This window comes from Cervus canadensis, chromosome 27, assembly GCF_019320065.1.
Source record: "Cervus canadensis isolate Bull #8, Minnesota chromosome 27, ASM1932006v1, whole genome shotgun sequence".
Taxonomy (NCBI): Eukaryota; Metazoa; Chordata; class Mammalia; order Artiodactyla; family Cervidae; genus Cervus; species Cervus canadensis.
In genome coordinates, this window is record NC_057412.1 from 48,607,572 (window position 1) to 48,622,938 (window position 15,367).

Sequence of the window (15,367 nt, forward strand, 5' to 3'; positions counted from 1 at the left end):
ATGTAAGCCTAAAATCATTCATGTTTCCCATCCTGCTGCAATAAAAAAAGATATAATTATTCCCATCTTTGAGTCTATGCTTTGTTTATAATTTATAAATGCGTTTATAGTGGCCTTCCCTAGATTAAAGCTTCTTGAGTTTTGATCTTAAACTTATGGCTGTGTTGTACATTCCTTGAGAACAGAGAGAATGTCTTATGGGGATTTTCTGTAGTCTGTCAAAGTGATCACATACAGCATGTAAAGGTACTTTTTAAAAAATACATCAACTGGTTTTAATATTGGAGTAAATAAGATCATGAATAATTGTGTAAATTTTTTAAAATGTTGTCTAGGACAAACAGGAAAAGGACACACCTACTGATCTTGTCCCTGTTAACCTACTATTAGAAGTGAAGAAATTATTGAATGCAATTAACAGTCTACCAAAAGGTGTGGTTCCTCACATCAAGAAGTTCTTACAAGAAGATTTTTCCTTCCAAACCATGCAGGTAAGATAATAATTTGGTATTTCGGGCCGCAGTGTAGCTCTCTCTATATGATACACTGTGTTCCTTTACTTTCACACCACTGTCACACTCACACCACTTCTGACACTAAATATGTGGGTTTAGTCCCACACCAGTCAATTCTCCAGCATTCTCTGGGTGTCCTACAAGTGACTTCAGTTCTGACACTGTCTACCTAGGGTTAGCATCCCGTCCCACAAGCTAAGAGCCCAGTCTAACACTGCTCCCCTTCAGATGCCAATCACCGTCCTTGTTTTTCCCAGTTCTTCTGACTGGCTGGCTATCCATTGGCCACTTGTATACTCAGCCATGATCCCTCTTGAGTGCATTAATTTGCTAGGACAGCTCATAAAACTCAGGGAAACACATTTACCAGTTAATGACATGACGCAGGATGTGATTTATAGAGGATACAGCTGAACAACCACATGAAGAGATACATAGGGCATGAAAGGGTCTCAAGTTCAGGAACTTCTCTCCTTTTGGAGTTGGGGTTCACCATTCTCCTGGCATCTACAAACTGGAAGTTCTTCAAACCCTGTAGTCTTAGAATTTTTACAGGGACTTCATCATGTAGGTATGTTGATTTATTAATTATTAATTTGCCTTCCAGCTTCCCTCCCTTCTTTGGGGGTATGGTGCTAAAAGTTCGAAACTTCTCATCATAGCTTGGTCTTTCTGGTGACCAAGTGTCCATCCAGGAGCCCACCAAGAGTTACCACTTTAGAACAAAAGACACTGTCTTTCTGTCATCCAGGAAATTCCAAGGGTTTTAGGAGCTCTGTGCCTAGAGCCAGAGTCAAAGACCAAATACTGGCAGGAACTGGGGACAGAGATCAGTATGTGTCTTTCTTATTACTTTGCGATGACCCTTCCTCCCTCCCTCCTGTCTTTTCTCATTCTCTCTCTCCCTTTCCTCTTTCCGTCCTCTTCCTTCCCTTTCTTTCCTTCTTTCTTTACCACAACAGTGACACTAAGTTCTTGAAACTATCTTACACCTTATGAAGGGCTTTGGTTTTGGCTTAGACTTTTATTAATTAAATAAATAAAGTTGATGCTAGCCTTTCAAGAATAATAGTAAGGATGTGGGTTAGTAGCTTATAAGCTGTTAGTAGCTTATAAGGTCTAGGGTTGAATTCTAATAATGGGCAACATACTCTTCTGGAAGAGGGAACTACTTTCAGTTTTCCCAATTTGTAAAATGCTGATGGCTTTTTCAAAAATATAAAATATAAAGAAAATAATAAGACTTCTGGATTTTTAATGAGATAAATATTCTAGAGAATAGATCATTGATTTGCATCTTATAAATAGTTTTTCCAGATAATTTGTGAAGCTTTTGACACAGGATGGGTATCAGTTTGTAAATTAATGAAATTTCCCAAAGTTAAAGAAAATGATTATCTATTCTTTGTGACAGTTAATTGGGGGAAGGAGACAGAACACCATAGGTATCCTGAAAAGGCCACATTTACCTTTTCTGTGAAAGAATATATTATTAATTATTTCCATGAAACAAATTAATACTATTATGATTAAAAATTCAAAACTCTAAAAATATCCAAAGACTTTATGTACAATTATAACCTGAAATGAGGTAATATACCAAAAATATGAATTCTGGTTTGAAATGGGTGGAATAATGCCACTTTTTTCCCTCTCATTTTTTGAAAATCACCTAGAAACCACAATATGAAATAGAAATCAGTAGGCTTTATTGTATAAATAATAGCCAATTAGAAGGTAAGAATGAAAGAAAAGTACTTCTGATAGCAACAAAAAAAGATAAAATACCCAGGAAAACACTTAAGAAATACACAAGAAATAAATTGGTGTTTCTCAAAGTTTTTTCTAAGCAACTTACATGAACCTGTTCTGACCCCCATACTAGTCCCAGAGAATCAAAATCTCTGGGGGTAGGTCTGGGAATCTACATTGTAGCAAGTACCTCGACACACCTATTTTTTCATATTTAAGTTTAGAAATCAATACTATATTAAAACAGTAAGTAAAAATTTCTAAGACTCTATTAAAAAGTAAGATATGAAGACCTGAATGGGAAGCAATAGATGTAGGAAGACACAGTGTGATAGAGATGCCAATTTTCCTGAAATAAAAATTTACAAATATCACAAAATTACAATAAAAATAGCAAGAGGGTTTTCTATTTACTAAAAGCTAATTCTAAAGTTCAAATCAGAAATTAAAGGAAGACTAGCCAAGGAAATTATGAAAGCATTGTAGAAATAAAGTGCTGGGAGTTTGCCCACTTTGATGTTAAAACTTACTATGAAGCTCTAATAACTATAAGATTGTGTTACTTGCTCTTGACTCTATAGACAAGTCGAAAATAGAAGAGAAATTCCAGAAGTAGACGCAAATATATTCAGAAATTTTATGTATGAGGTAACAAGAATTGATAATACTAAAGGGGGAATGCACCAGTTAGTCCCAGAGGGAGATTTTAATACAGCTCTCTTAGTAAGTGATAGAGCGTGAACACAAAGTTAGCAGAACTATAGCTGACTTAGTCTAATTTATCTAGTCTAATTCATTTGTGTATATGTAACACTGAACCCAACAGTGACAAAAATGTATTCTTTTTAAATACACATAGAATATTTTACAAAAATTGACCATGTGCTAGTTCATAAAGCAAGTCTTATCAAATTTCAAAGAATCAAAACATGCAGAGCATATTCTCTAACATTTGTACATTGATTTAAAAATTAGTTATAAATACACAAACTAGAAAATCATTGTTCCTAAATTAAGATACATACCTCTAAATCAAGGAACACAGCACATTGGACATTAGATACATTTTGGAACTAAAATATATGAAAAACATGTATCATGATTTGTGTTATTAGATAAAAGCTGTGCTGCAAGGATTATTTGTAGCTTGAAATTCATGTAGTAGAAAAAGAAGCAAGGTTGAATACCAGTCATCTAAACAAAATTCAAGAGTTTAAAGAAAGAACAGAAAATTTAAAGCAAAGTTTAAAAAAAGAGTAAAGATAGACAAATCTAATGAAATAGAATAAAACAAATGCCTGGTAAGAATGTTAAGAAAAAAGGCAAAAATAACCAAACTCATAAATAAATGAACTTGAACGCTTCAATACAAATTCCATAGTCATCTATTTTGTCTGAAGGGGATTAAGAGATACAGACTTACAGCTGTAAGATAAATAAGTGAAGGGGATATAATATACACCTAAGGAATATAGTCAATAATATTAAAACAAGTTTGTATAATGATGAATGGTAACTGGTGTTATTCATCATTTTATGAGCATGTCATAAGAAAAAAATGTCAAATCACTATGTTGTACACCTGAAATATGTTTATTATAACTCAATAAAGCTATTTTTAAATTCCATAGTCATCTAAAGGATAATACAGAATTCTACTTAGAATGGCTGCCTGGGTTAGTTTCAGGCAACCTTCTTTTGAGAACTAGAAAAACAAGACAGAATCTTTCTTAATAATGTTTATTTGTGCTTTTCTTACAGATCACTTAATTCAGCTAGGGACTGAGATGATTCCAGGTTTCACTCTGTTCTCTGACTGTCTGTGGCTTACCCCTTGTAGCAGATACTGCGAGTGCCCTGCCCATACTCCCTGGCCCCTTGAATCATTTCGGTGTACTCTGGCCAGTCTCTAGTTTTCAATGTCTACATCTCTACGTTTCAGGCTTTTTTTCTGAAACTGCAGGCATGCGTGCTCAGTCACTCAGTCGTGTCCAGCTCTTTGCAACCCCATGGACTGTAGCCCAGCAGTCTTCTCTGTCAGTGGGATTTTCCAGGCAAGAATACTGTGAGCAGGTTGCCATTTCCTAGGATCTACCCAACCCAGGGATTGCACCCACGCCTCCTGAGTCTCCTGCATTGGCAAAAATATTCTTTACCATTGTGCCTGGAACTGCAGAAAGCTATAATTCTCACAGAATTTTAGAGATCTCAAGGAATTAGTACTCTTCTGACCTCAGAAAGCACACCATCAATAAACCTTGGGAATTACTATATAAAAAATCCCAGTACTCTGTCTCCTTAAGTTGAATAACACTGAGGCTGAATTTTTCAATGGTTTCCTGTTGCATTAACCCAAGTCAGCCACTGTGGTAGCTAGCTTACTAATACGCCTGTTAATTTAAAGCCTGCTTTCTCTTCCCTGATTCCCTTCTTCACCCCACTACCATTGTTCTCTGCACCTCTCAAATAAACTACTTGCATTCATATCTTTGTGTCTGCTTCCAATTGGAACCAAAAGAGACACTTACTCTAAGGATAAATTTCTTCAGGATTCTAACCAAAAGAATGAGGTGTTTGCCAGGGACACTGTTCCTTGGTAGGTCATGCACTCCCAATTTCCCTCCCAGCTGCGCAACTTTGCTGAAAGCTTTGTCTAGCATTTCAACCTCTCAGCCACAACTGAATACAGCAGTTGCATTAAGAAAAAAAGTGGCTGCAAAATCAGTCTCTTGTGTCTGGGCCTTCCTCCTCTCTTGCATGTTGGCCCCATAGATTTTAGTTCCTTGGTAGTCCATTGCTTTAAAAAAAAAAATTGTACTTTATCCAGCTTTTTAAAGTTCTGATTGAGAGTATTGCTCTGAAACTACCTAAACTGTTTGGCAAAGGTAGAGCTTCAGTGTTATATTTTATATACCTTTTCAGATTCAAGAGATATTCTTGAGTATATGGTTGGATAGATGAGTCTGAAATTCAGATGATAGTTCTGAGCTCAAAATATAAATTTGGAAACTGTCAATGTGTAGACAGTATTTAAAAAGATGATGCTATATTACTTTATCTAGGGAATGTGTTTTGATGGAGAAAATTGAATGTTATGGAGACTGAAGTTAAGTATCTAGTTAGCTTAGGAGAAGAACAGGAAAGTATTGGAAACTGGAAACTGAGTTAAAGTATAGATTAAATTTCCCCCATAGATAGTAGTATATCATTAAACAAAGAATGTAATTTAAACCAAGCACTTTGGGGTACAAAGCATTGGGGAATGCACACAAAGATAAGACATAGGTCTTCCTTTATTTCATCCATATAAGTAACAAACTATGGTACATAATAACTTAGATATTAACTTGGTTTCAATTAGATGACAGCATAAGATGGTTTGCCCTGGTGTTGGCATTTTTAAAGCCAGCCTTCCTGCTTACTAGAGTTTCAGGGCTGGAAAGAAGTTTTTAGCTGTTAGAGAATAGAAGGTATCGGAAGGAAGTGGGATTATGACTCTCCTCTGAAGCAGGAGTGGACATTACCAATTCTTTTGCAAAGCTGGTATTTAGTGTTTTGAGGAAGTAGTTATAAAGAAGATTTGTCAAATTACTTAAAAGCAAACAAATATAAGAACAGTTTTATCTAGGTTGTGTGGATTTTTTTAAGGCCTCTTTATTGTTTAGATTTTCTATGATGAGTGTATATTATTTGTTTAATAAAAATAAATGTTGATATTTGTTGTAACTTAAGGAAATTTTTGACCAAATTATTTTTCACAGAGAGAAGTTGCAGCCAATAGCCAGAACGGGGAGGAAGTTGTCCCTGCTTTGACCTTACGTTTCTTAATAACACGGCTAGAAGCAGCACTTAGGAACATCCAAGCTACTAATTATACTGTAAGTGTTTTCTTTTGGAAGTTTGAAATAGTGGACTTGGACAACATTTTTAAATGAGAGAACATCCAGTGTATACTTATTTAAAGGTATAGGCCAATTTGTATTTTCCTTACTTACCTCTAGAAATACACATAAATTGATTTCTTGCATTTCTCTTGTACTTTCTCATGACCACATCTCTTTAATGAGCCTATTCTAGTTTCCTTTCCTACCATAAAATTGTTCATCTTAAATAGAGAACCTGGTACTAGTATAAATGGGCTTTCCCAGTTAGACATGAAGAGTTATGAACTTCAAAGACTACTTCTTCCTTTCCTCCTGATTAATAGACATCTCCTCTTTTTACTGATATTTATTTCTTTAATTGAAGTATAGTTATTTTACAGTTTACAGTGTTAATTTCTGTTGTACAGCAAAATTATTTGGTTATATATACATTTTTTAAAATATTCTTCTCCATTATGATTTATCTCAGGATGTTGAATACAGTTCCTTGTACTATACAGTAGGACCTTTTGTTTATCCTTTATATATGTAATTCTACTGATATTTCTGTATTTGTAAACATGGGAATTTCTATTATCTGTGTAATTTTGTGAGATACAATTGACAAGACATACATTCGAGGTCAAATGATACTTTAGAAATAGAGAAAAATCTGAGGAAACATAAACATTGATTCAAAAATAAGAACCAATAGAACAGGACATAAAAGGAAGAGGCAGTTCTTTGAATAATTGGGTCAGTAAAGTAAGCTAAGTTTGCATACATGTAAGAATATGGATTAGAGTTATCTTCAAGAAAGGACTACCCAGACATCAAACAAAGTAGCCTAAGACACCACTCCCATGTTATAATGGTGTACACAGAGATGGAAAAATGATCTTTTTTTAGGACTTTCAGGACAGGTTCTAAGAGGTGATATATACTACCCTAGAGGAATTCTGCTGCTGCTAAGTCAGTTCAGTTGTGTCCAACTCTGTGTGACCCGATAAATGGCAGCCCACCAGGCTCCCCTGTCCCTGGGATTCTCCAGGCAAGACCACTGGAGTGGGTTGCCATTTCCTTCTCCAATGCATGAAAGTGAAAAGTGAAAGCGAAGTCGCTCAGTCGTGTCCGACTCTTCTCGACCCCATGGACTGCAGCCCACCAGGCTCCTCCGTCCATGGGATTTTCCAGGAAAGAGTACTGGAGTGGGGTGCCATCTCCTTCTTTGAGAGGAATTCTAGATGGAGTCAAAAGAGGGAACAAGGAAAAGGGAGTTTGCATCCACCTGTAATCCCAAGAACTTCTGGGACACTGCAGACCTGCTGTTTCTCCCAGTGACCAGGTTGCTAAGCAGTTAAATAAATCATTGTAAAATCAGCATTGACAGATGCTGATTGCTTAGCCTTCTCTAGGCATTACTTCAAAGACGAGTCTTACTGCTAATGGAAAAATTTCCTCTTTTGGTGGCACTTTTGAGCAGAATCAAAATTGTCATGATCAGAGCGGTGTACAACTGTATCCAGATGGCTCTCTGATCCTCAGGGCCTCCAAGGAGAGGTGAAGCACCCTTTTAGGAAGTGGCAGTCAGGTGCGGGGGTTGGGGGGAACTGCTGGGGTAACATCTCTATATCCACTTAGTCCTATCACCTGAGATGATCTCCGTTAGTGGGGGGAAGGTAGGAAGCAAAGGGCAGGGCATTTGATTAGACCATTTGCATCTTTAAGTTTCTTTATGTTCTACTTCTAGTTATAGCGTTCCCACAATTCTGCATCTCATCTTGTTCTCAGATGCTTTTTTTTGTTTAGAATTGTATGAGCCAAAGGATCTATTGTATTATTTATGAAGCTAGTTTTTGTAAAGTTACAAAACAATAGCTCACACCTGTTAATGTTTGCTATTTAACAAACACTGTTCTAAGCACTTTGTAAGGATTATCTCATTTACTTTTCACAGGCAGCCCATCTTCTTACTTTCATTTTACAGATTAGAAATTGGGGCATGGAGATTAAATAATTTGCTTAATTAATCAAGTAGTAAGTAGTGGAGTTAAGATACAAACCCACATAGTCTTGGCTTCAGAGTCTCTGCAGAGACAGGAAGTTTAAGATGGAAGCCAATTAGATGTTTCAGGGGAGTTTATTTATAACCCTACTTGGTCCATTGACAATAAATATACATGCATATTTCCACTAAAATCAGTTTGAAACTGAACTAACCCCAGCCAATTATAAATATATACTGTTGGCCATAAGAAGTGGGCTAGGTGAGAGAATATAGTTAGATCAGTATAAAAAGAAAGCATCTTGTATTCTATAGGTGCTTATAATCCTTACGTGCCTGAAAAAAAATCTTGTTTTCAGTAAAGGGGAAATCTCAGTGAAAAAAGTCAATGTGACAAAAGATGTGGTTATACTTCAGTCACTATAAAGCTCATGAACAGAATGAGCACTATTTTTCTCCACAGATAATTTATTTTTTTAATTTCAAGATAATTTTAGATGTAGAAAAATTGCAAAAATACAATATTGTACAACGCAAAAGTACAGAGAGGTGTTGCTGTGCCCTTCACGCAGTTTCCCCCGGTAGTCACAGCCACGTAACAGCAGTGTATTCTCAGAACCGGGACGCTGACACTGGTACAGTGCGTGGTGTCAGGAGTCTCCAAGACCCTCACCTTCAAAAGGGCTCATGAGATTCAGCATATAGTTGTACTCACACTGAGATTTATTACAGTGACATAGTGAAGAAGTGTTAACACACAGGCAGAGCCTAGAGGAATCCATCTTCGGGCATCCTTACGTATTTTCCCTTCCACGAGGGGTCACACAGTACATTCCCTCTTTCCCTCCTTCGCAACAAAAACGCAGCAATGTGTGTGTGGTATTTTTGCCCAGGAAAGTCCATTAGAGAATCACTGATGAAGATTTTTACTGAGGGACTCGCCTGATGGTACAGTGGATGAGAATCTGCCTGCCAATGCAGGGGACATGGATTTGATCCCTGGTCCAGGAAGATCCCACATACTGTGGAGGAACTAAGGTCTGAGTCCACGAGTTACAAAAAGTTGGACAACTGAGTGACTAACATAACAACAACAGAATGTTCCTACACCTAAAATACAAGGAGAAAAAGGGAGAATTAGAATTTTTTGGAAAGTTTTAGTATAATAAATACTGTTGGCATTTGCTTTTATTTTCTTTGCTCAAACTATAATGTTTTATTTTGAGATTATTAACTGTCTTTCTACTGGGTCTAATTATTAAATACATCTAAAATGAATTCTGTAGCGATTATTAGATGATTGATAATAAAATGATAATTTAGCTCCTTTTAATAGTTATTAAATAGGCCTAGGGTATTTAATTAAGCTTTCTATACTAAGAAGTGGCATAGTCTAAATAATCAACTAAGGTACATTTTATCTTTTTAGGCACATCAGATTAATATTGGTTATTACCTGACATTACTGTTTTTGTATGGAGTAGCCCTCACTGAAAGAGGAAAGAAAGAGGTATGCAGCATGTGTTATTTGTCCATTCAAATAAATCTTTTCACATACTTTGACTTCATTTTAGTAAGTTAAAATGTTGATTTTTATAAAAATTCTCTAAAAACTGAAACCATTCCATGACTTTTCTGTCTTGTATTTAAGATATAGAGTAATTCTGCCAGAGACTATATTGTGAAACTAAAAATATTGATAAGATAAACTTAATGTAAGCGTATAGCCTTCAAATACGTAGCATTTGTATAAAACAGAAAATTTTGTTTAGCTTGTTTCACTTATACATTTTAATCCATTTTCTAGTGTAGTAGTGTGGTTTAATCTCTCTGGTTTTTATCTTACCCTCTTACATAAAATATGAATTTGACCTCAGTTCTTCATCAAATGAAGTGCAAAAGTAAAAATCTAGGAGTTAACTAGGTTATTTCTAAGGGTCGTTACAAATTTAACATTTTCTTTTGCTTATTTTTAATGATTTCTCAATTTCAGCCTTGATATCTCTTTTACTTTTTGTACTCTTAAATTTATACTCTCTTCTTGGTTTCATAAATAAGTCTAACTTGTTAATTAGGTGATGTAGAATTTTTAAGCACCAAACTGAAAACATCTCCAGTTTAAATAATTTCCCGTAGTGCTAATTATTGTTTAGTGTGCTGTGCTGGACGATGTTTTAAAACGAGGCCATGCAGCACTTTTTCCCCTCAGGGAGATTGGGGCCATTGTGCCTATTCTAATAATAGTAACTGAAACATTTATTAGAACTGATTCTGACCTTTACTTCTATACCTGTATTGCTTATAAACAAGATGATCCTTCCCCAAAAGAGACTATATGTGTGGTCAAAAAGTCACTTATTTCCTATTTTAAAAATTAGGAAGATTGGCACTCCAATTAGGAAAAAAAAATTAGGAAGAATTATGTTCCCATAGTCATTAGAAGAGCCCTTATTTTTGCTAGTAACATTTGTCAGTTTTAGACATAAAGATTATTATTTTAATGTTTCACTTTGAAACACTAAAGATCTTAAGTTCTTTTGTAACTGTTTTATTAAGCACTAAGTACATTTTTATGGGATCATATACAGAGATTCTACAAATAGAGATGCGAATAAATGACCAGATGACTGAATCAGTATTAAAGCTGCTCTATCTTCTTTAGTTTGGCGAATAATTGTTTATTGTAAAAGGAAAAAATAATTTTTACATCAGCCAAACCTAGTTTTATGTTACTACAGGATTATATAGAAGCTGAGAATAAATTTCTAGTGATGAAGATGGTGATCCAAGAAAATGAAATTTGTGAAAACTTTATGTCATTAGTTTATTTTGGCCGTGGTTTGCTTCGATGTGCTCAGAAGAGGTAAGAATTTTAATTAATGGGTAGTTCTTGCCTGTTAACTTTCAGCATTATGTAACGGACAATATACCAGGGATCGTGACATTTGTGCTCTATTGATTCTTTTCTCTGTCACTGATTCTGTAGATCATTTCATTAATGTACTTGACAGTGTTAAATATCAAATTTAACAGGCCATGGCGATAAAAGGTGGTATAGCATAGGCATTAGGAACATAGACTTTGGAGTCTGATAGGCTGGTTCAAATACATTTTATACCACTTACCTGATATACGACCTTAGGAAATTTAATGTTGCTAAGCCTAATCTTTGGAACTAATAACAGGGCCCACCTCATAAGGTAATTAACATAGTGCTCAGGACACAAAACTACTATTCTTATTAAATAATTAATAATTATAGTTATTAATATTATTACCACTTGGAATGGCTGTTTAAGTTATAAATGAGCTTATAACACATTGAAAGGGTCCCAGTTCTGAGTCCAGGAGTATTGGGTATTACATGGTTAGGTATAGAGGAATGTATATGGGCTATCTGTTCACTTCCCATATGTATGTTGTTTAGTCACTAAGTCATATCTAACTCTTTTGGAACTGCATGGACTGTAGCCTGCCAGGCTTGTCTGTCCATGGGATTTCCCAGGCAAAAATACTACAGTGGGTAGCCATTTCCTTCTCCAGGGGATCTTCCCGACTGAGGGACTGAACATGAATCTCCTTGACAGGGAGATTCTTTACCACTGAGCCAACGAGAAAGCCCTCTAATAGGTATATCCTTAGCCATTTGTAGAATCAATCATTCATTTTATTTCTAAGCATTTATTATATATTAGAGACTGCTCTAGGTGTTAGGGGTAAAATGGTTTACAAAACAGTTTCTTTCCTCATGTAACTGACAGTATAATGAAGCTTTGTAGACCTTAATCAAATAATCAGTTATTTAAATAATCAATTATGAAATGTGATAAAGAGCTATGAAGGAAAATATAATAAAGAATTAAAGTCCTTATTGGAACCTCCGTGTGTTTCTTGGGAATCAGAAGTCTCCTTGAAGAAATAATGTTTGGCTGAGATCTGAAGGATGAGTTAGGAAAAATTTACTTATGAAAATCCTTATGAAGGATTACTGCTGGGCCCAACTGTTGAATCCCTAAAAGCATCACTTAATATGGTAGTTCCTTGATTCTTAGAAAGGCTGATCTTCCATCCTCTGGCATGCTTGGTTTTTATTATCCAGAAGATGTCCTGTTTCCTGTTTATTAGCATGATGTCCTCAATGTAGTTTGCCACTGTGATATTTCGCAGAAAGTCAGGATAATCAAAATCCCTTTAATACTGTGGAGAGAATTAACACAGCTCTGAGTCAGAGTCTGGACTGCTGTCCTTCCTTCAGATACGTGAACTACTGTTTCTTTTCTTTATTGATGGGCATCGAGAATCCATTTTCCAAATCACTGACACTAGAAAACCCAGTCGTCTGACAGCAGCATTTCCTTTCATCCCTGGCCTGTAGAGAACAGCCCACCACTGGGCTGCTCAAAGTGTCCTCCTCACTCTGTGTTTCTTATTGCATTAGTGAAATGGGATGTCCTCTGGGCCTCTAGGCTACCCTGTCTCATGGTGGATTCAATGGTGTCATGTCCATTCTACCATCTTTTCCTCCCTGACCTCTCTGGAATACTCTGCCAAGAAATTTTCAACATTTTCATCTCTATTACTATCATAGAGGCATTGGTTGTGTCCAGGCTACAAGTAGCCTCAGCAACATGTTAGGATTGGCTTCGCATGTCCTTGTATTCAGTAAATGCTGAATTATGGGAGAGTTGCCCCATATCAGTATACATTTCCCTACCCAGCTACATATTTGACCATTGGTTTAGCTCTCTTAAGATCCATTCCCAGACACATTCTTGCCTCTGCATAGTAATGAAAGTAGTGAAGTCTGCAATGCTTATGGTGAACAAGCCTTTTCTTCCTCTTTTTTCACTTGGGCTTTGCTTGTACCCAATCCTAGATTTTTCAGACTTTAGGCAATGAGCAGAGATAGGGGAGGACTTTGAGAAGGAAGAAGAGCATCATCTTTTGGGACATGTACCTCAGATGAGGAACCGACATTTGCATGGTCTCCTCGTTCCATAGCAGAGTCCTAATAGTATAATAGTTCTGTTGAGGCTGTGCTTTTGATTTTTGCTGCTGTTCTATCCTTGTGATTAAATACTGGGTCTTATTTTCAGCATGGTCTGCCTTTATGTTTAGAGTTGGTCAGATTTCTTTAAATGTTACCACAGAAGCCTTTTAACTTTCATGGAGAGCCCTTAGTTGATAGTAGTAGCCAGTTTCTTCCACTTTGTTGTTAAATCTGGGCCTGGTTTTCAGCACAGATTATCTTTATGGCCGTCAGAGCTGAGGGTCTCTGTAAATGCTGCCCTCTGTCTTTCATTGTGTCCTGAGTCGGTCAGTAGCTGACCTGTGCCTGTCATTCTCTTTCTTCATGGCTTCCAGGACAGTAAACAAAAGCCAGCCAACTCTACAACCCCTTTAGTTACCATGGCCCCCATACTGTTCAAGCTTGAGCTACTGCATAATCTATTACCTGTATTTCATCCCAATCTACTATAGGTGAGAGTCCTAGTATTTGTATTTTTGTAGCATGCTGAACATTATTATCCTACTTACACACACACACACACACACACACACAAATGGGTTGCTTGTTGTCTAATTGGTAAGCTAGTTACAGAGTCTTATTCAAATTAACCTTTTAAACTGCTTTGCAGATATAATGGAGGACTGCTAGAGTTTCATAAAAGCTTACAAGAAATAGGAGATACAGATGATCATTGGTTTGATATAGATCCTACAGAAGATGAAGATTTACCTACAACTTTTAAAGTAAGAAATTATTTAAGAGTAACATTTAATCTGTGGCCAATCAGAATCATCTTTGATAAAGTACAGTTTATGCTATGTCATTCTATAGCAAACATATTCTTTTATTGGGCATTTGCTTTTTGTATGAGAAAACTTTGATTCCATTATCTGGTACAGATTGTGAGTATGATTCAACAAGTAGAGACAAGTGAAGTGGATGTGTTAGCATCCAGATAACAAGAAGATTAAAAGTTGTACTAGTTCAATACTTCACATGGCTAGAGATAAATGTAAGGTAACTTCTTTTTTCTAATTATATTTGCCATTGTTTTGTTGTTGATTTAAATTTTAAAAGTATTAAATGGTCACTTCAGAAAACTCTAAAAATGTGAAAATGCCAAAGATAAAAGTAAAATTCATCCATATATTCCTTCAAATGGCAAAACTATTGTTAGAATTTTCATTTATGTCTTTCCATACACACATGTATAAACACTTTTTATTTTTAGTAAATTAGTGTGATGTTATATACATTGATTTATAGTATAAAAAATATACTATTGTGAATTTGCCAGCAAGTAGGTTATTGTATACTGAAAGTATAATTTTTCATAGTCTATCATAAACTGTGCTTTAATTTGGTTAACCAATTCCCTGGTATTGAACATTTAGTTTATCCTAAACATTCTAGTTTTTTAGTATTACGGAAAGTGATCTTTTTTTATTTCTCACATCGTTGCCTTAGTGTAAATTTCTAGAGGTGAAATTGTGAAGTGTTTACACACTTGTATAAGTTATTCATGTGTGTTTCCACGTTTCCTCCCAGAAAGTTTGTCCTGATTTATATTCTCAAGACAGAGTATAAGAATAGCTCTTTGTCCTCACACGCTTAGCCGCTCAGTCGTGTCCGACTCTGCGACCCCACGGACTGCAGCCCACCAGGCTCCTCTGTCCATGGGTTTCTCCAGGCAAAAATACTGGAGTGGTTGCCATGTGCTCCTCCAGGGGATCTTCCCAACCCAGGGATGGAACCCAGGTCTCCCACATTGTGGGTGGATTCCTTACCATCTGAGCCACCAGGGAAGCCCGCACTCTCTGGATATTCTTTACCTTTTGGGTAATTTTTACCATCTAATGAGCCATGTTGGTCACTTTTTATTTGTTCAATATGAAAATAGCTACGTTAGGCTTCTCTTGGTTAACATTTGAGTGAGGTATCTTATTCCAAACTTTTACTTTAAACCTTTTTGGATCCTTATATTTTAGCTGACTTTAAAGCCAAATGCATTCCTCAAATTAAAGAGGGATGTTTCATAAAAATAAGAAATTCAATTTTTCTAGGAATCTTTAACAACTCAAAAGTTTCTATGTACCTAATAATATAGCCTCAACATACTTGTGACAAAAACTGGTAGAACTAAAAGAGCTAGAAGACTTCCCAGTCACAGTGGAATATTTTAATATACCTCTCTCAGTTATCAATAGTATAAGCAAGATAA

The 15,367-nt window shown here is 36.0% G+C and overlaps 1 protein-coding gene across 10 annotated transcripts in view; it reads left to right on the top strand.

Annotated features, from left to right (window-relative positions):
• The window catches only part of DZIP3 (DAZ interacting zinc finger protein 3), a 110,176-nt gene that overhangs the window by 20,270 nt on the left and 74,539 nt on the right, over positions 1 to 15,367 (top strand). For 9 of the 10 annotated variants that reach the window (XM_043448611.1, XM_043448604.1, XM_043448608.1 and 6 more), the window contains 5 exons: positions 336 to 491; positions 6,029 to 6,145; positions 9,565 to 9,645; positions 10,874 to 10,998; positions 13,775 to 13,889. In XM_043448611.1, coding sequence (XP_043304546.1) covers positions 336 to 491; positions 6,029 to 6,145; positions 9,565 to 9,645; positions 10,874 to 10,998; positions 13,775 to 13,889 — 594 coding nt within the window. Of the gene's footprint in view, positions 1 to 335; positions 492 to 6,028; positions 6,146 to 9,564; positions 9,646 to 10,873; positions 10,999 to 13,774; positions 13,890 to 15,367 lie in introns of those variants that run through there. The other variant, XM_043448613.1, reaches the window with a different exon arrangement.